Source organism: Rhinolophus sinicus, chromosome 8 (genome assembly GCF_057876585.1).
Source record: "Rhinolophus sinicus isolate RSI-liver-muscle chromosome 8, RSI-T2T, whole genome shotgun sequence".
Classification (NCBI taxonomy): Eukaryota; Metazoa; Chordata; class Mammalia; order Chiroptera; family Rhinolophidae; genus Rhinolophus; species Rhinolophus sinicus.
The window spans coordinates 7295536-7317354 of NC_142508.1; the positions used below are offsets into that span (position 1 = coordinate 7295536).

Consider the following 21819-nt stretch of genomic DNA (forward strand, 5'->3'; position numbering starts at 1 on the left):
TGACAGAATTAGAAAATAATTTGTAGCCAACTTAATAATTGACTCGGGCAGTCAATGGATGCTAAACTCATTGGCTGAAAATATTATTAGAAGACAAGTTCCTCACATAATCTCCAAGATCCAAGCTGCAGAATAAATACTGATTCACTTTCAAAGGAGGAAAACGTTTCTTCACAATGCAGAAATCTGGTGGAAACCACTTAACTAAGTTATCAAACTTCACATTATTAGTAACAGGACAAACTGACATCCTGCACCTCCTGACATGATGCATGGGGAAGAACGCACCCTCATCTAAGTAGAATTCCTCTCAAAAAAGCTTGATCTCAACCTAGGTATGATGAAACCAAACTTCAGGACATTCCACTAAAAACTAGCCTGGACTCTTCAAAAATGTCAATGGCATGAAAGACAAAGGGGAAGGGAACCCTTTGAGATTAAAGGAGACTAAAGAGATAAGAAACTAAATGCAACGCACGATCTTTGATTGGAACCTGAATAGGAAAAGAATAGCAAAGAGCCATTAGTAGATAATATTATTACATATGTGGAGGGCTGTCCTATACATTGTAGGATGTTTAGCAACATCTCTGGTCTCCACCTCCTAGATGCCTGGAACACCCCCTTTCCCCAATCATATCAAAAATATATCCAGACATTGTCATATGTTCCCTGGGGAATGGGCACAAAATTGCCCCTAATACATATATGTATAACTATAGATCTATAGGTAGCTAGCTACCAAAAGAAAGTAAGATAGATAGCTAGCTAGCTAGCTAGCTAGCTAGCTAGCTAGCTAGATAGATAGATAGATAGATAGATAGATAGATAGATAGATAGATAGACAGATAGATAGATAGACAGACAGATAGACAATACATAGATACATAGAGAGATGATAGAAAATATGTCAAAATACTGACAATCAACAATTAGTAAATATAAGAGGAGATATGGGTGTTCATTATATGATTCTTTCTAAAATTCTGTAGATCTAAAAATTTCACAATAAAAAATTAGGAAAAAAGAAAAGTTAAACCAAATAATATATCAACTAGATTGACCCCAAAAAATGTAATACAAAAAGAAGACAAAGAAAAGCATAATATATAAAATACTATATGACAGTCTGACTTGAACCCACTTTCCTTCTCCCATTATTTACCTTGAATTACTTTTGATAGCCAAAACGTACCAAAAAAATCTGTTCATATATATTTTCTACCTGTTACTTTTTAAAATCATCCAGTGCAGACCAGTTTATCTGGCACAGAGTTAGCCTTCAGATATCAACTGTTATTACTGTATGACTTTTAGTGTCAGTGTCATCCCTAGTCATGTTCTACTTCGGGTTTTAGAAGACAGTGTTCTATTTATGAAAAATAACCAAACTAATATACAACCAAAGAAACCCTACCCTAAAGGATCAGACCAATGCATGAGCACACCTTGCCCAGGCATCTGCTTGGGGCCCCTCACTCCAACCTTTCCTCCTTTTCTTATCCTGTTTGCCACTCTCTCCTCTCCTACATAACTCTGGAGTTTAACTAAAATGTTTTTCAAGTGGTCTTTCCATATTTAAGGCTTCTGATAAAGTCATTCAGTTTCGACTAGCTTTAAATTCAATTATTTAAGCTAAAGCTCAATAATTCTGCCAAGCTGCTTTTTTAAAGAATCAGACTTATGTGATTTTACAGAAGAAAAAAGCAGCACACTGTGTACCTCTTGGTCACCTTCGTTTTCCCTCCTTTTCTCACCCTCTGCCATTGTCACAACTTCAGCCCTGTGGCTGCCCATAAGCTTTGAAACCTTGAGTCCACACATCAGCTTTCACACTCATCTAAGTTCACTTAGCCTGGACCTTTGACCATATGGGAACCTCTAGTCTTTCCATTGTTCCACCTTTTCTTCTATTAGTTTTCACTTCTTTTCTTACTCTGCTTAGACTCCAGGTTCCATCCGTTTAACAATGGTTTTAATAAATCATCTCAACCTTATTGTCCTTTTACTGAAATTGCCTGAAAAATATGCCATTCTTGGGTCAATTCCATGGTCTTACCATCTTTCCCCTCACACTCAGATTGAGCACTGCAAAAAAAAAAAAAAAAAGAAAGAAAAAGTAACTTTACTGGAGGAGCAGTTTCCAATCTTTCCTAGAACACGTCACAGTGGAGAAAGAACATTCACAAAAGAAATTTCCCCACATAACAAATGAAAATGGTAACCAAACATTTCTCCATATTTTTTTAAATTAATGTTCTTTTCTCTACAAGAAATTTGTTTTAAATTAATGTTCTTTTCAAAACAAGAAGACTTTGCAAAGAATCAAGACTTTGCAGAGAATCAAGAGTTTAGGAAAGTTAGGTTGATATAGCTGAAGGATGTGAAGTATGAAAATACAAAGCTTAACATTCACAAGTAGAAACAATAAAAAGCATAAGATATACCACAGGGACCAAATTGATAAACAAAATAAACTTTTGCCACATGGGAGGGTGACTGGGGGTCTGGGTGAAAAATCAAAACCACACTGAGATACTAGCTTATCAACAAGACAAGTAATAACAAGTGTTGGAGAGGTTGTGGAGAAAAAGGAACCCTCATACACTGCTAGTGGGAATGTAAATTGGTACAGCCACTATGGAAAACAGTATGAACTTTTCTCAGAACATTAAGAACAGAATTACCATATGACGTAGCAATTCCTCTTCTGGGTATCTACCTCAAAAATCTGAAAACATGTATCTGTAAAGATATATGTACCCCTATGTTCATTGCAGCATTATTCACGGTGGCCAAGACATAGAAACAACCAAAGTGTCCTTCGATACATGACTGGATAAAGAAGATGCTATACATATATATACATGGAATATTACTCAGCCATAAGAAAAGATGAAATACTGCCATTTGCGACAACATGGATGGATCCTGAGATTATCATGCTAAGTGAAATAAATCAGACAGAAAAAGCAGAGAATCATATGACTTCACTCATATGTGAGATATAAACTGAAAGCAACAAATGGATAAGACAAAGAAACAAAAACTCATGGACAAAGACAACAGTTTAGTGGTTACTAGAAGGTAAGGGGGGACAGCATAGAAGAGGGAAAAGGGAGTCAAACATATGGTAATGAAAGGACAAATGACTCTGGGTGGTGAACATACAATACACTATACAGATGATATATTACAGAAATGTACACTTGAAACCAATATAATTTTATGAACTAATGCTACCTCAATAAATTTAATAAAAATTAAAAAAAAATTGGAATGGGGAAAAGAGAATAGAGATACGGGTAGAAATACACTAAGGAATATAAATAATAAAAGCAAGCATAACGAAATTGAAATAGAGAAATAAAATGAAATAGCATGAAAATAAAAGGTATGGAAGATAGGCATACAAATGCTAATACATTCATTTTCTAGAAAATATAAATCATAAAATATAAACATTTTGAAATATAATTCAAGAAAATTTTCCTGAAGTAAAAAAATACTTAAGTCTAGAGATTGAAAAGGCAAACTGTGTCCCTGGGAAACGGACACAGAATGGTCATATAAGGATATATTCTACTAGTATTACTAGATTAAAAAGATAAAGAATTATGTGGTGAGCCCCCCAAAATTAAAAGCTGCTTATTAGCAAAAAGAACCAGTTTGAACTTGTACATTTCCATAGCAATATTCAATGCTAAAGTTTGTGAAGCAACGCCTACACAATTCTCCAAGAAAGAAAGCATCCTCCAAATTTTGTACCCAGCCAAATGGATGTACTAACGAAAGGCACAAATAGCGTAGAAAATGAAGGAATTCAAAGAATATCAGTCCTAAAAATCTATGGCAAAAGAATTGGTAGTGAGCATTGAATCTTTTTAGTTGTAGGACTATGATGAATATAATTATGAGCATTAAGGTAGTAGAACGAATTTCAAATGTTTAAAACATACCCTGACAGAAGATGTAGATGCCTGATCACTGCACTGCACACCTGAAGCTGAAGCTGAACAATAATGAATGTCAACTACAAGTTTTATATATATATATATATACATGTATATATGTATATATATGTATATATACATATATATATTATATATGTATATAGTTACAAGAAGCAAAATGCAACATTAGGAATAGACACAGTGGAAATGTAATGGCTGTGTGCGATGTCAGAGGGATAGTGGATGGGGGAGGGGGGTTGACACAGTGTGAGGGATATAAATGATAAATGTCTAACTATTACATTATTTTGTGCATCTGAAACTAATAAAAAAAGAAAAGAAAAGAAAAGCACACCCTGACAAAGTAGAAACAAATATGAATAACAAAAGTTGAGAGAAGATAGGAGATTGTGTCATGCTGAATTCCTCACCTTTAATATGTGGGAGCAAAAGTGTTTCACTTAAATATGACATATCAAGTAAAAGAGACAGAAGTGCCTTTAACTGATGAGAGTGATATTAAGATTAACAAAAATCAAGTGGGGGAGGAGAGAGAAAGAAGGCAGGGTAAAAAGTACATAGACGTTGCATTATTGTCCATAGTAGGTAATTACCTACCTTTGACAGGTAATTAAATTCAATGCAAAGTAATAGAAGATTAAGGATGTTATACAAAATTATAGCTGTAAAACATAATCTTTAGGATGAAACCACAATTCTCCTATTTATTAATAGAAATGTGCACCACAAAAAATAAAATATACAACATAGTAGTTTTTTAAAGCAGTACATCTACAAAGCTTAACATAAAATCAGATGACAGAATCTAGACCAAACATTTTAGTCATACCAACAAATATAAACAGACTTAAACTCTATTAAAACAACTTGGAGATCGGATTAAAAAAACAAAGCTCAATTCTATACTGTTCACAGGAAACGGTTAAAGCAGAGAGATCCAGAAGATCGAGAAAGAAAAGTGTGGGGAATGGAACGGAGCAAAAACACAAACAAAAGTAAAGCATGAGCTGTAATCTTAATATCACACACGGTTTAACACAGACCTAGAAAAGCATTAATATATCATCTAAGGGTACTAATAACACCAAGAAACAAAATTAACACAGAAGATATAAAAGTTATAACTATATAACTTCAAATGAAATAAGGTCCACCTTCATAAAGCAGAAACTACAAGCTATATGAGGAGAAACGGCAAGTAAAACAGAAGCAGGAGACATCAATTCACCTTGCTCAGCCATATCAGATCATTGAAAAATTTAAGATACAGAGGACTAAAAAAAGTATAATCAATAAAGTAGATCTAATTAATATTTCACTGACTCTGAATCCTGAAAATAATGAATCTTCTTTTCAAATGTGAGACCACTCATGAAAGAAAGAAGGAAGGAAGGAAGGAAGGAAGGAAGGAAGGAAGGAAGGAAGGAAGGAAGGAAGGAAGGAAGGAAGGAAGGAAGGAAAAAAGAAAGGAGGAAAATAGGACCATAAATCAAGCCCCAAAGAATACTAATTTCAAAAAATAGAATTAATACAGGCACTATTTTCTAAGTACAACTAAAAAAATACTAATAAGATAACAAAGAAATTACACAGTATCTTAAAAATTTAACACAATGTGTAAACACTCAGTGAAGGAAACTTTAAGACAGTGCTTAGTGATGCAACAAACTGGTCAAATGGAAAATTTATCACGTTCTTGAATAGGAAGACGGAGTATTATAAATACCCCAATTCTCCTAACCTATCCAGTAAATATAATGCAATCCCAAAGTAGCATTAGGATTTGTTTTTTAATTAGATAGGATGATGCTAAAATCATACAGAAAAGTAAAAAGCATGAACAATCCAGGAAAATTCTATAAAAGAATTACCAGCCTTTTTGTATTTTCAAATTTCATAAAATTTTAGTAATTAAACAATGTGCTACTAGTGCATGACTAAAGAGATACACAACGGAATCCGAATGAAAAGACTGTAAATAAATATATATTGGAATTTTATTTACAATGAAAATGTAGCTCGAAATTAGTGATGCAAAGATGGATTATACAATAAACGTACTGAAACCATTACACATACTAGAAAAATAATAAAATTGGGTTTATGTCTCTCACTTTATACTGTTATGTCTCCCAGAAACCCAAGTCTATTCTCAAGACATGGGGAAGCAAGGGAAACTTTTTCACTATATACTCTTGAATTTTAAATCATGTAAATACATAAGCTTTTTAAAGAAATAAAATGCAAAGATACTTTTACTATGTTTAGTTTTGAAATAGTATACCTTTCTGATTATAAAAGAAACATGAGCTACAGAAATGTGAAAAATATAGAACATACAGGAAATGATCCAGACAAGAACAAATCCCAAAAACGCAGAAAGAAAGTAAACAGCCTTGTTATCTGCTCCTTTCTTTTTATGCTTCTATTTAATATATTTATTAAATTATACTTATTTAAATCACATATAATATTCCATAATATTGAACGACTTAGGCATAATACTTTTTAACTCAATTTCATGCCACAATTTTATTCTAACCCTTCACCTATGTCTTTGACATCAGAGCTTTTTGAATCACCTAACACAGTTTTCTAAAGTACACCATTTTCACCTTCCTTTAAGTTATTTGAAATGTAACACATTTTGAATCAATGTATTATCCTTTAGTGAATCTCATTCTAAGCTACAAATGCTCTTTCATATGACATTAGTGAATTTTCTTTTTTCTTCCTATAATTCTTAAATATAACCACTGTTAAGAGAATTTAAGTTACGAACTCCGAGATTTTGCTTTGAGTTTATTCACCGTACTGACTCAGCTTTATGGTTCAAACTTACCGTTTATTTGTTTACTTTCTCACACCAGGTTCATTTAAAGCATTCCTTTCCTTTATATCTTATTTGTACCAGCCTTCATTTCCATTTCACTTAAAGAGTCAATGTACTCTTCTTATCTCATCTTATTCTATAGCCACTGTCCCCTAAACATGTCTTTATTCTGTCCTTTTCATTGCATTAAATGTTCCTTGCTTCTTTGGCTGTCCAAATCCTGCACACCTTTCAGGATTCAAGACAAATTCCACTTCCCCTAAAAACGTTCTTTTTTTATTCACTGAACTCTTAGCACAGTTTTTTAATCTTCTGAATTTATAAAAATGTTTGTCAGTATATTTTACCAAGCAGTTTTTACTTATATGAAATAATTCAACTATTTTATTGTCAACTTTCACGTATCAATATCGTATGTCCCCAAGTTGGTGGTAAATTATGTGAGTTTATGAACCATGTTTTACCATTCTTAGTATCCCATCCAAAAGTGCATGTCACATAATAGGAGCTCTGCCTTATGCAGACCCTGAGAAACTTCGTCAATTTTCAAAATCCTAGTTTATCCATGTTTTTAGACCGGATGATCTTCAGGGCCTGTCTCAGACTAACTCTCCGATGCCAATTTAATTGCTGAGTACTATTCATACTTCCCACTAGATGGCACCAACACCACATAAACACTAGAGAAAATTGACTTTTTGAGTTGTAAAAACGAATAATCAGGAAGGGCAGCCTGTTATGTACAACAGTTATAATTTGTGAAATAAAATAGAGAATCATAGACTTTTCCCTCATTTTTAACTGGACAGATATTTGGTAATAAATAATTTAATGAGTATCTCCCAAAAAAACAATGTTTTGGAGTAATGTTTATGAAATCAATCCAAAGTACTTTATTTAACAGAGATTTACTGGGTGACTACTCTGTACACAATGCTATGACAGTGTTTGAGGCCACACAAATACAAATAGTACATGGATGCTCTCATAAGGAAAATAAGACGTATATATATTTTAAAAACTATAATACAAGGGAAAAATGGGAACATTCAGAGCATACAGATATTGCTTTCAGCTGCAGAAATCAGCATTGGTCTTCAGGGGAATTGGGGTATTGTAGATGAATTTTGGGTTACAGGTTCAATGTGTTGTGTCACATAAAAAAGAAAAGCATGTTGAAGCAGACAGTGGAGGATACCGAATGTCAAATGAAGGTCTTTGGACTTTATTCAGTAGATAATGGGACAAAACTGAAGCCTTTCCACAGAGTTTCATAAAAGTCGTGTCTGCTCACAGAAAGACTAGATGAGCTCATTATGGAATCTAAAAATAATCAAATTCATAGAAGCAGAGAGTAGAATAGTGATTCCCTCCAGGAACTAGAAGGGAGAAATGGGGAGGTGATGGTCAAAGGGTACAAAGTTTCAGCCACGCAAGAAAAATAAGTTCAGCCTATAGCTAACAATAATACTGCACTGTATACTTGAAATTTTCCAAGAGGATAGACCACATGCTAAGTGCTCTTATTACAAAATAACAATAATTAATAATATTAACAATAATAAAGGGGGCAGGAAGAAACTTTTGGAGGGGATGGAAATGTCTATGACCTTGATGGTGGTGAGTTTCATGAGTGTATAATCATCATTGTATACATTAAATATGTGCAGCTTTTTATATGTCAATTATACCTCAATACAGTATTTAAAAAAAAATGATACATCTGCTGGTGGTGTGGCGCTTTGATAAGAATGAAAGAGGGCTACTGTTTGGAGGGATATGACAGCATATTCCCATGATGGCTTGAAGATAAATGATGATGACAGTGATGAAGGATTTAAGGCATCGGGGACCTTAGTGTAGGATGGATTGAAGTAGAGGGCAAGGAAACGAGAACCAAGATTAATAACTGGAGAATAACTAGAGAAAACTGGGAGCTGTTTTGTTTTTGTGAGTTATGAAGGAATTAAAAATCATGAACTCTGAACATCTTGAGTTTTAGTAACCGACACTACAGCTTCTCTCTCTCTCAATAAATTCCGTTCTTTTTCTGCTTAGTAACCGCAGCAGCTCCCAATTCCGGTTTCTGTACATGCTACATGCTTGCTGACGATTTACAATGCTACTGGATCTGCTGCGTCAGTGTTATGATAGCATCACCATCGAAAGCCAACAACACATAGCTGGGTCTTTGTTGAGTCTATTAGTAATGGCTACAGAATTATGTAAGTCTTTTGGATTCTTCTCTCAAGGAACCTTTTCAAGGGTTTTAGAACAGTATTGGGAAAATACCTGGCATCGCCCCAGGAAACTTCTTTGTCCCTTTCCTTTTTCTCAGAAGCACAAACTCTTCCTTAATTCAGTTCGGCTTAGAATAACAATGTTAATCGAATACCAGCTATACGTCAGAGGCTGCGACAGACTCTCCGAGCACAAATATGAGTAAGACAAGACTCCTGCTCCTGTGAGCTCAGAGAAGAGACTACAGGACACTGATTGTGCCTCTGGCTGGAAGGGGAGGCGCTGGTTGATAAGGTTCCTGGAGGAAGTGATGCCTAAATTGAATCCAAAAAAAGAAGAAAAAAAGAAAAGAAAAGCCCACCTGATCACATAACTGGAGATGAAGGATGTTTTAAACGCAGGAAATAGCCTAAACAAGACAGGGAGGCCTGACACAGCGCATTGCATGTTAGAAACCACGAGAAGATTGGGGACATAAAACGATGGTGCAAGGATGACACCCTGAGGCTGCAGGAACAGGTGCTGAGGCCGGAAGCAGAGGCAGGAAAACATTACAGAGCCTATGGCCGAGTGAAGGACCCCGTCTGCAGACGGTGGAGAGAAACACTGGGGTGTCTTGAGGGTATGACAGCACACATTAGCATTTTAATTTAGGGGGGATTATCTTATTTTAGAAACAAGCAATACAGCATTTATTAAACAGGAAAAAAAGGAGAAAACATGAGGTAAGTGAAAAAGGAGGAGGCTCGGGGGAGGAGAAAAAGATAAAACAAACCTGTAATCTACTCCTAGACAAACACATCTTAAATTCTGTATCTGTACCTTCCGATTATTTTCTCATTAGATTGTTATCGAGCACATGGTCTCCACACACCATAGGAATATTTCGGTGTCTCAATCAAAACATGAATCAAAAGGGAAACGTTCCAAATATTAACTATGTTTTATGTAGAGTTATAAGAGCTGCACTGGCCGCTCTCAGGTCTGAGCCCTACCGTTACCATGACAACCTTCACAGCAAAAGGCAAAGCTGACGAAGTTGCTCTGATCCGGAGTGTTGCCTTGCCATTCGATGCTTCATAATTTTTCCTATCAAATAAATCACAGCCAGCCTTCACGCACACTCTGTCATACATCAGAAACCTTAACATACCTAAATTTTATATTTCAATGTATGCTTCCCCTATGTATACACTTACTGGAGTCATAACTGGCCCATGCTATAGGTGCTTCTGGACCTCAGAAAAATCTGGCAGTGGACAAAAGCAAAAAAGGAAAAGCATTTTGTATATATTTTTATTCTGCCTTGATTTAAGCTCCCTAGTACAAAATGGAAGAAGCAGGTCCAAGAGGAAGTTGCCTCGGTTCTCTCAAACTCGGTTGGACTATTAAACCTGAATTTGATTAATACTTGACCCATCTACTCTCCCCTCTGCATCCCTAAATTTATCAGTAATTTCCCTTTTTTCCTCTTTTTCATAGAAGTACACATAGGCCATATATGCATTTATTTTTATGAGATTATCCTGCACATCATTTTTGTAATTTACTTATTAATATCGGTAAACTTTTTTTTCACCCAATATATTATAAGTCACTTTCCATGTCATTTTTTTAAGCTACAACATTGTCCATTCTAAGGACATGCAACATTTTACTTTATCCAACTCTTTTTCTTAACATGTTGTGGTTGTTTTTTTTCATTTTTTTTCTGTTATAAACAACATTGCAATGAGCATCCCATTAGTTATTTTTACATGTATGCATTTCCTTAGTATAAATGTCTAAATTAGAGTTATTACACTGTGAATTTTATTCTACTTCTAACTTGGAACATGCGACCCTAGTTCTCACTATAAGCTTCTATTACTAAATAATTGCTCTGCCCCAAATAAAAAATTTTGCCCCAAATAAACAAAATATATCCTTCACTGAAGACATACTCAATTCCAAGCACTAATCTAAGTACTTTACCTGAACTTACTTGTTTAATCTTCAAAACAATGCAGTGGAATAGGTATAATTATTAGCCTCATCTTACGTACAAGGAAACGGAGCCGCAGAAAAGTTAAACGTGCCCAAGTGTACACAGCCCAAGAGCCTGTGCTTTTCAGTCACTATGCTATTCTTGTCATGCTCAGCTCCCTCCCATTGTTCAGGCTTTGTGCAAAGTGCCTTCCCAGACCACTGTTTGTAAAGTACTCCCCAGTCACACGCCATCAGCACACTGCTTATTCAGTAGCTGCCCTTCTCCACCCACTGCCCCGTATCTAGTCTATGACAAATAAATGGTAAACATGAGTCAATATTTATTTAATGTGTGAGAGAAACAGCAGGAAGACAAAAGAGATTGTTCCAATATCATTCAGGAACAGACATTTATATAGTCAGCCAGGCAAAGGATACCAAAATAAGATAACTGAGTTAGATTGCAAGGCTGGCGAAGGTTTTACAGTCCAATAAGCCATATCAACTTTAGTTTAGCTTTTCTAACTAGGCTGCAAAAGCATAATATCTTACCAACACCCCCTTCTCTCTCATACGGAATTTTCCATTGAGTCTAGTGCCCACCCATAATCCAAGATGGTCTCAGATCCTTAATTTAGTTGCGTTCCAAAGACCCTTTTTTTCAAATAAGTTCATTATCACAAGTTCCAAGTTGAGGGTACACACATAGCTTTCTGGGAGCCACCATTCAACCCATTACAGTAGGCACTATGTATATAATTATTATGTAAATACAAATATACTGCCTGTTATCTGTTCCTACTTATGTGTGTGACGTGTTTGAGTTTTGTTATTATCACATCCCTACCATTTAAAATAGTGCCTAAAATGTAGTAGATACTCAATAAACATTAGTTGAATGAGTTAATAGGGTCACTCAAAAATATACTATGTATGTAACTGCCATATGTTTATTTTACCTTATGAGTTTGGTTGGTGACAACTAAATCCTGAGGGCTTCATCTCTGGGTAAACTGCTAAAACTGACTACCAGAGTCTGTATCGTGATTGCCTAACGCCAAGAAGCCTGACTCCAAACTTCTAACGTGCTTCACGTACCTCACCTTACAGAGACCACTCTTCTAAGTGGGTGCATCCATCCCACCGCTGCAAATCACCGTCTCTCTGTGAGCCTCATGCCTGCACTGGGCTGTCCTGTACTCTCCCCTTCACTTCGCCCGCACATTTAGCTGGTCCTCCCACAAAGAGGTGAAGTCTACACTGTTGATTCCCATGTGCTCGTTGAAACACAATTTAATAGAAGTTATGAAGGAACATCACTCCCACACTCTCCCTCACAACACATCTATGAGAAATCATAAAGAAACAAACAGCTCTTATGTTTGCTGTCTCCCAGGTTAGGAATGAGGAGCTGTCCGTGTGGGGTGGTTTCACACAGGCCTGGAGCGCCTTCCCAGCGAGTTTCACCATGGAAACCCTAACAGAGTTGCAGCCTGCATCTGTCTTATACTGGCCCAGATCTTTGACAACCAAGGTCTTTTGCATCTTGTCAATTGACCCTCAGAATCACGTGTAAGGGAGGCAGAACAGGCTTCATTATTCCTATTTTATATATGAAGGATCAGTGTTTCAGAAAGTTTATATGGTTGTCCCAAGCCACGGGATAAAAACATGTCTGGGACTGAAACAGATTGTCGACAGCCACTCGGTTGTTTTACACCTCCTTACTTATTCCTGCTGACAAGGTCTTTGCCCACTTCCCCAAGTCGGTAGCCATAACTCTACACGACCATGAAATACCAAAATAATAACTGAGTTAGATGTGCCATTATGTTTTGATTCACATGAATTATCTCAGAAAATAATCACTTTTCTTTATATGTTTGAGTTTTAAACAGAAATATATTCATAACCACTTTTTTGTATATGTATTATCTAAAGCGAGGAAGGCTTGCATTTTATCTTTCTTTTCTTTCCTGAGGACTATACTTCACATTTGTCCATTTTTATTTTATTAACAGTTCTCCAGGTGTAGTAACAGATGATTCCAACCGTGTCCCTGTACAATTAGCTTCCCCACGTGCCTTGCTGAAGAAGTGTTTTCTCTCTGCAGAGAGCCAGGAACTAAAAAAGGACCCAGGGCTCGGAGGCAGGAGGCCTCGCCTTATGCCCTCTGCTCCACACTGTCTGTGACTGGACATTCTTTACTTCCTTAAGCTTCTGTTCTAGAAGCGTGTAAAACACAGCAAAGAATCCCACCTAATGCTGCTTACTTCAAAAGAAAAAGTCTCAAAAGAGCTATTTGTTCTTAGATGAAAGATGTTGCAAATACTAAAAGCCATCCTATTTCAAACTATTCTAAAGCAAGATTTATATTTCTGCTGACATTGGCATGTTCTGTGGAATACAGCTTAAAGTAAATCTCCCTTTGGCATTGGCAAAACTATGAACGATGGTGACGTGGATGGGGTGATGCCGGATTAACATGAGTCACATGCAGTGAAGCACTGAAGGAGAAAGGGTGGAACACGGCAGAGCAGGCACTAGATTCGACCATCTCCTTCTTTCTAATCATCTGCAGTAAACTAGTCGGAGCAGATAGCCTGGCAAGAGATCAGTTTCTTCAGAGCCTGTTTGACCTCTCGGTTCCTTAGGCAATAAATAAAAGGGTTGAGAGCAGGGGTGACGACGGCATAGAAGACGGAAATAACTTTGTTCATGTTGAAAGCATAGATAGCTCGAGGCCGAGCATACATAAAAATAGTGGCGGAATAGAAGATGGTGACCACCACGAGGTGGGAAGCACATGTGGAGAAAGCTTTCTGCTTTCCTGTGGGCATGCGGAGAACGGTGGCCAGAATGCACCCGTAGGACAGGACCGTGATGGAGAGGGGGGAGAGGAAGATGACCAGCGCCAAGACAAAGTCCACCAACTCGGCTATGGACATGTCTGTGCAAGAGAGGTTAAGTACTGGGGAGATGTCACAGAAGAAGTGATTGATGACATTGGGACCACAGAAGCTGAGGCGAGAGATGAAGTAGATCTTAGCCAAGGAGATGCCAAAACCAATGGCCCAGGAAGCAAGAGCCAGGCGGAAGCAGAGCCCGTGGCTCATGGTGCTGGCGTAGTGCAGCGGGCGGCAGATGGCCACGTAGCGGTCATAGGCCATGGCAGCCAGGAGCACACACTCCGTGCACATGAGTGCGATGAAGAAATAAAGCTGGATCATACAGTGAGTGAAGGAGATGCTGTTGCTCACAGACCAAAAACTACACAGCAACTTGGGAACCGTCACCGAGATGTACCAGGTCTCCAAGAAGGACAGGTTGGCCAGAAAGAAGTACATCGGCTTGTGCAGTGGCCGGTTCTGCTGCACCAGCAGGATGATGACGACGTTTTCAGCCACTGTCAAAACATAGGCCACGAGGAACATCAGGAACACGGCGGCACGCATGCCCCCACTGCCCGGGAACCCCACCAGAATGAACTGGGTGACCCTTGTCTGGTTCTCCACTTCCATGTTGGAGACACAGGGCTTAGCTCTCCTGGGGGAAAAATCACTTGGTCAGACTCCACGGTGCAGTTAGACTCTTCCCTCCTTTGCCTTCTCTAACGAGCAATAACAGGAACAGTATCATGTAGTAAAATGTATTACAGGCTAGACCATGCAGTGGGTACACGATGCACACAGTGTAATTTAGTTCTCGCGTAGCCTCTTTATATGTGTTATTAAATCTATTTTAGTGATGAAGAAACCGCGTCTTGGAGCATTACTAAGTAACTTACCAAGTTCCCACTGGCAGCACGGCAGGAATCAAATGTAAATCTAAAGCCCACTTTCTGTGTAATATCCTCCACTGTCCTTCACAACCACCACGCCCCATGTGACACTGCCAGTTCCAAAGAATATACCTGATTTTCCTGGCCCATCATCTACCCAGACCTCCGGAAGTTCTTCCTTCCAGCTTATGTATCCCTCACCTGCTACTACTTTCCTTTCCATGGAGATGGGAGTGCAGCTGTCGTCATCTGTGAGGTACAAGATGAGATGGGAAGAGTCATGTTCTTCAGGATTAAAACCCTGGACCATGTCTGCCCTGGATTTGCTGTATGACCTTGAAATATTATCCTCTCTGAAACCCAATTTCCTCTTCTGTAAATGTACATATTAATATTCAGCTTATATCCCTATGGATCAAAATCCAAATGAAATAAATGTAAATGAAATTTATATGAACGATAAATAACAGTAAGTGTGAAAGAGGCTCTTACCCCACAGGAGGGAATTAAAAAGGTCGGGATGGGCTAATAAGAGGAAGGAGTGTAAAGGCTATGAGCCAAGTAGAGTTGTAGGTAAAAGAATTATGGGCTTCCTCTCAGAAAGCTTTCTGTCCTTGCAGGTGGAGCTTTTTAAAAAAAATGAACAAAGCTAGAAATACATAATAAAATTTGAGACATTTTCCATGAAGGCTGAAAAACAGAAAATGCTACTAGTGTGATCAAAGAAGGTCCCTATGACCTCTGAGGAAGTGACATCTAGACAGGAGGGATTCCAAGGCCCCAACCCTTTGAAGAGCTGAGCTGAGAGGGAGCTGCACGGAAATGCGGCCACCACTGCTGAGCTGTGATGGATGGGGAGGGTACAGAGGACCAGGTGGGAAAGGTAGGCAGGCCCATAGATAGTAATAAAGGATGTGAACAGTGTTCTAAACACAGTTGGAAGCAAGTGAAGGATTAAAGCTGAATAGGGCACAGTATGATTTATGCTCTGGAAAGACAACCCTGTCATCGCCCAAGACCCCATGGAAGCAAGAGTGGAGGCTGGTTGGAGGCTATTCAGAGAAACTGCCCGTAACCTTGACTACTACAGTGGTGTCAGAGATGTGGGTCGATATAAGATACATTTTAGAAGAATCTTTAACAATAATTGATGGATTGAATCCGGGCGTAAAGGAAAAAGAGAAATCAAGGAGGAATCTCACATGTCAGCTTATTGCATGGAAGTGATGCCATTTACTAAGATGGGGAAACCTGGGGTGTTTACAGCACTTTTCTCAAAGTTGAGGACGTACCAATGGGCAAGAATTTGGTAGGGTATGGTTTGATTAGTTTTAACATGAAGCCTGAGCCATCAGTCCAGAAAATTCTGTAACAATAATCTGTTGAGCACTTACTAGGTGCCAGGATGTTTGCTAGTTCTTTTCACACAAGATCCCATTTAATCCAGGAAACACTACTGATAAGGTATTGCTATTCTAATTTTACAAAAGACACTTAGATTAATATTACTAAATTAGAGAGTGATGGAATCAGAATTACAGCCGAGACGGGGTCTCTCTGACTGAAAGAATGCCCTGCACTTTGCTGACACAGATGAGGAACAGCAGATTTGGGACTCACTGCCTCATTTTTACCTTTAAAATTTCTGACTATTTTAGGAAATGTTCTCCAATCCTACTGAAATTTCATCATAGACACAAACTATAATGATAAGCCCAAATTATATATGTATATCTATATATATGACAGATACATACTCAATCAGACACACAAAACAGAAACGAACAGAGTAAAATGCTTGGTAAATGTATCAGAGAAGAGATAATCACTCGACTGAGTCTTGAAATATAAATGAGAGAGAGGATGACGCATTCGGGCAGACGAATGAGTGAACCGCAGTATGAAACAGCCTGGCATTTTCAGGGAAGCAACTCATTAAGGCCCGACTGCTGTGTGAGTGGGCAAATTATGAGTGAATGTAGAGTGAACAGGGATGAAGGGAGAGAGAGAGACACTGAAAGCAGTGTCACGGGCCAGATCAGGGAGACCTTTGTGTGAAATAGGAAGGCATTTAAAAGTTATCGTGCAGTATAGACAACAAGCAAGCGCTGGCTGTTCTTCAGATGATTGTAACATCCTCGTATCTCACCCTGGCTTTTGATGCGGGGATGAATTAGGACGGGTCAGGGCTGCCAAACCTGAGAGAAAAGTTAGAAGACACCCTCCCAGCAGACATTTAAAAGACACACACAGAGAGAAAAACCTCCCCAGCTGCATTTGTTAAAAAGACAAAGATGAACATATTTAGACATACCTGTTCACAAACGACACACATCACTTTGCACTCCCAAAGGAAGTTCAACACCAAAACAATCTTCCCTATTCCTCATCAACCGAATGAAGAGTGCATGGGCACTAATTATTGCATTCTCATAGGAGGAACTGACCATATCTACTGTCAGGGCATTATTTTATCATAAAATTCACAGATGTTTTTCAGTCATAGTAGTTTCTACTCCATTACAGTGTAATCAAACTTGTCACCCCTTAAAGCAGATTTTTACCATTGCTCTAGAATCAAATATCCTAGCTTCTTCTCTCCATTCTTGCTCCTACTGCGTATGCATTTCCCCTTAATTTTGTCTGCATTCTGCACAAGTGTAGGTTCCAAGTAATTCAAATTTTATGAAAACATAACCTCCATCCCTGCTGAGACAGCAGCAGTTTTTGTAACCACCACCACCACCACCACAAATGAATTGCTGGGAAGACGCAGCAGCCTGCAGTAGGAGAAGCCTGAAGGCTTAGGAGGCTCTGCAGGTTGGGATCAGAATCCGGGACACTTATTTCTGCTGCAACACCAAGAGATGCCTCGGGAAAGTCGAAAGGGAAATGTGTTCCCTCAACTCACTACACACCTGGCTGCACTTAGAAAGTTCAAAACATGAGAACATCAATCGCCCTGACAGCTGGCTGAGAACTGAGGTTGGATAGAAGGAAGGAGCGTGACAGTAGAATTAAATATTTAGGATTTGAACATTGCTGTGCCCTAGGAGCCTGGAACAGAGCTGTCTGCAGTGTTAGAAAGTGATGCTCTGAGAGGGGACCCTTACCTTGGCTCCGCAGACTCTGATGGGGTGGAATAGGAAAGAAAGTCTTCACTGATGCTAAAGTAGGAAGAAGTAGAAAAGATTCGGGTATTGAATCGATGTGAGGAACCCACTCTCTAAACCTAGAAGGACTGAAAGGGCACAGATTACCCAGCTGCTTCCCTACTGCCAGCCAGCAGTAAAGGAGAGGTGAGCCCCAGGCAGGAGGGCCACATTTCTGTGCCTGCTGTGGCACCAGGCTGGTTCTCTGAGCACCCCAGGGCCAGGGCACCCCTCAACCGGCCCGGGGAAGCTGAAGTGATCTTAGGCACACCAAGCTTGGAAGATCTTTGGATTCTAAGGGCTTTAAATGGTATCTAGACTTTCTCTACATCTCTGCCAAGACCCAAGAGAAAAGAACCTTGACGATGGCCATGCAGGTCTCTGTGGGAACCATGAGAAATTTCTCTTGGGCTACTGTGGCAGTCTGATTTGTTTTATGTAATACTAGTTCCACAGGGGGAAATCTACTTACGGCCACGTGCTTTAGAAAGAACCACATTTCAATGTATGCTTTGTTGAAACATGAAGAGAAAAAAATTACTACCTTTACATCTACATTATTTTCAATTATTATTCAATCTTCAGCTTACTTGAAACAGAACATTTACATATTAGTGCCCCAAGGGAGATATTAATATTCGAAGTAGACTTATACTGCTACACCTCAGTAAGTTTTAAAGTTTTCGTTATAAATGCTTGTGCCATAATTGTGTGCTACATAAATTTTACCATGATGGGATCATCGTAACTTTGTCAGTTGCCTTCAGGAGCCATTTAACCAATATTGCACCATCTGGGACTAAACTCTAGTTCACTAAACATCACTTCTCTGTAAACTGCTGAACTCTGAAGCAGCCCTCACCAAAAGAAAAGCTGTTCAATTCACTGTGGTTTCACGAAATGGTAAATGGGGATATTGGCAGGTATTAACAATACAGGCTGCCACCCTTGTTAATGATTACTAAGCAGTCTTTAATATAGTTTCTCTTATAGAGCTGAAGCATGAAAACCAAATTGCAGGAAATAAAAATGAGGCACTTCTTTCAAATATCTGGCCTTGATTTACCTCCAAGTCCCAGAAAACCTGACATCCCCTAGAATGCATAATTTGAATATTATCCACAATTGTCCCGCATGGATTTTAAGTATAGCGTGATGTCGTGCTCACAAATAGAGATGCAAATGACAATCATTGCACTATTCACGTTCTCATCAGCTGTGTAGTGGCAATGTTCCAGGGAGACTGAAAAGGGGGAGCACACTTCTCCAAAGATAGGAATGTCCTTTTCTTGTGAGGGGGTTCTATGAGTTACTGAGGCTGTGATCCTCTGTACTAGGTATCTGCAGTCCAAATTTCAAACAAAGGACCCCAAATAGGTCAGAGATGTTCCGCAGATAACAAACTGGCTGTATTCTATGACATGCTGACACTGTCTTATCCTCGAATTCAGCTACGACCTGCAGGCTTTTCTTGGAGCTGTGTTTGTCTATATCTGTTGGCAATTCCAGGTTGGAGAATTCTGAAGATTCCTACCCAGGATATATGGGAAGCAATCAGGAAACCCAGGGAAGTCATTGCCATGCTGTTCCTCAAGTCCTGAGGTCCCTTGGTTGCTTACCTTCATTGTTTCAGCCGTCTTCGCTCTGTTGCTGTGCTATGTCCAGGTGTTTTAATCGAAGGGGCAGTTTTTAAATTATTATTATTGCTGATTAGTATTCCAGGAAATGATGTGACCACAGTTTTTATCTATTCAGCACTTGGACATTTGGCTCTGTTTGAGGCACTCCTTCAACACCTACCCAGGCCATTTACAACTGTGCCTTAGCATCCACTTCCTGCTGGGTAGACACTGAACGTCACCCAGAAGTGAAATCTTAGTGCCTCCTCAGGATTTTTCTAAGCACGTGTCCAGCCCTGGGTGTGCATTTAGCTTTCTCAATTCTCCAGCATAGACCTGGGGTCTTAAAAGGCCTTATTCTCCAACTTCTGGATATTTCCACTCTCTTCCTTCCCAATCTTTTCAATCTATCTCTTGCTTGTCTCCACAGTTATCCCTCACCTCGGGCTGCTGTGGCCAGTACTTCTGCCTTTACATACTTTTGGCAAATGAGAAGCAATTCCAACCCTGAACATGCTCTGAGTCAGGAACACAAAGGCAAGCTTTTAGGGCAGTCCTTCAGGAGCCTGCCAGATAGGTTGAAACTCACAAACACAATTCTTTGCGCATAAGGTCCATATTGCTATTTTTGGCTAGCAACCTGGACCAGAAACGTGGGCTGTCACCTTCATGGCTGCCATCAGTCTGGGAGATGGAGGATGACAGGTGACCACTTGACATGCCCCAGCAGTATGTGAGTACAATGCAGCAGCTTCATTCTTCATTAATCTTTCCCTTCTTTGTTGTTAATTGCTCACTAGATTCCAGAGCTCTGCAAAAATTAATTCCGAAAAATTCTGCCAGCTTATTAGCTATTTTTGTGGAGGGATGGAGTCTTAGAATTCCCCACTCCACCATTTTCAGTGATTTTTACTGAAATGTCATTACTTTGAAGTGAATATATATCTAGTTTTTAAAGATCTTTGTTATGAATTAATGCTGAATTATATTAACCACCTTTTTTGCGCCTCTTGAGATAATCAATTATTTTCCCTTGTAGTCTATTGATAGCGTAAAATAAACTGATTTATTTTTGGATGTTGAACCAAACTTGCATTTCTTGCATAAACTCCCCAAGGTCATGATCTATTATATTTTTGTAACCTACTGGATTTTATTTGGTAATATTTTATTAGAATTGTCTGTGTTCATGAAGGTGTTTGGTCTGTGCTTTCTCTTTTCTCGTAATGTTTTGGTTCGATTATGGTGTGAGGGTAATTCTGGCTTCAGAAAATGATGTGTAAGTGTTTCCTCTCCTATTTTCTAGAAGGGTTTGTGTAGAACTACGTTGTATGATGTGTTACTTTTGGTAGAATCCATTAGTGGAGCCGCCTGGACCTGAAGTTTTCTTTGTGGGAAGGTTTTTAACTGTAATTTCTTTCATAGATGGAAAGTTTTCAGGCTACTGATTTTTTTTTCATGTGGGCTTTGGTAGCTTTTTATTTTCCATATTGCCTTAGTATTTTATTTAATGTCTGTAGGATCTGTAGAGATGTGCCCTCTTTAATTCTTGATATGGTTGTGTTTATTCTCTTTGTTTCTTGATTAATCTGGCTAAAGATTTTCCAATGTGATTAAACTTTTCAGATAACTTAATTATGGTATCGTTGAATTTCTCAGTTGTTTTTCTGGGGATTTATTTTTAATTAAAGTTTATTGGGGTAACAATTGTTAGTAAAATTACATAGATTTCAGATGTACACTTCTGTGTTACATCATCTATAAATCCCATTGTGTGTTCACCACCCAGAATCAGTTCTCCTTCCATCACCATATGTTTGATCCCCTTTACCCTCATCTGCCACCCTCCTCCCCCCCTTTCTGGGGATTTTAAAAAATTGTTTCCTGTTTTATTTTTTTCCTTCTGTATCCTATGTATTTAATTTGATCTTTTCTGTCTAGTTTCTTAAAGTTATAGCTTGAGTCATTGATTTGAGAAATTTCTGACATAAGCATTTAATGCTTTAAATTTTTCTGTAACCTTTGTTTCAGTGGCCAGGGACAAATTTTATATATAGTATTTTCTTGTTATTAAATTCAAAATATTTTTCTAATTTCCTTTGTCGTTAATTTATGGATTATTTAGAAGAATAGGATTTAGTTTCCACATATTTGAGGGAATTTTCAGAGGTCTCTTTCTTACTTATTTCTGACTTAATTCCATTATGTTTAAAGGAAATACTCTATATGATTTCAATTATTTTACAAGTGT

General features: G+C 38.3%; 3 protein-coding genes across 4 annotated transcripts in view; all 3 read right to left on the reverse strand.

The window, feature by feature from the left end:
- The window catches only part of LOC141567564 (olfactory receptor 2A5-like), a 129219-nt gene that overhangs the window by 34236 nt on the left and 73164 nt on the right, over nucleotides 1-21819 (reverse strand). The window lies entirely within an intron of this gene.
- The window catches only part of LOC109439917 (olfactory receptor 2A25-like), an 87140-nt gene that overhangs the window by 24582 nt on the left and 40739 nt on the right, over nucleotides 1-21819 (reverse strand). The window lies entirely within an intron of this gene.
- On the reverse strand, nucleotides 13490-14562 carry OR6B1 (olfactory receptor family 6 subfamily B member 1). Its single transcript, XM_019719853.3, has one exon. It carries the CDS (start codon nucleotides 14535-14537, stop codon nucleotides 13602-13604), a length of 936 nt encoding a protein of 311 aa, XP_019575412.2. The 5' UTR covers nucleotides 14538-14562; the 3' UTR covers nucleotides 13490-13601.

Coding starts and splice junctions, on each gene's coding strand:
- OR6B1 (XM_019719853.3), bottom strand. CDS start 14,537: ATGGAAGTGGAGAACCAGACAAGGGTCACCCAGTTCATTCTGGTGGGG.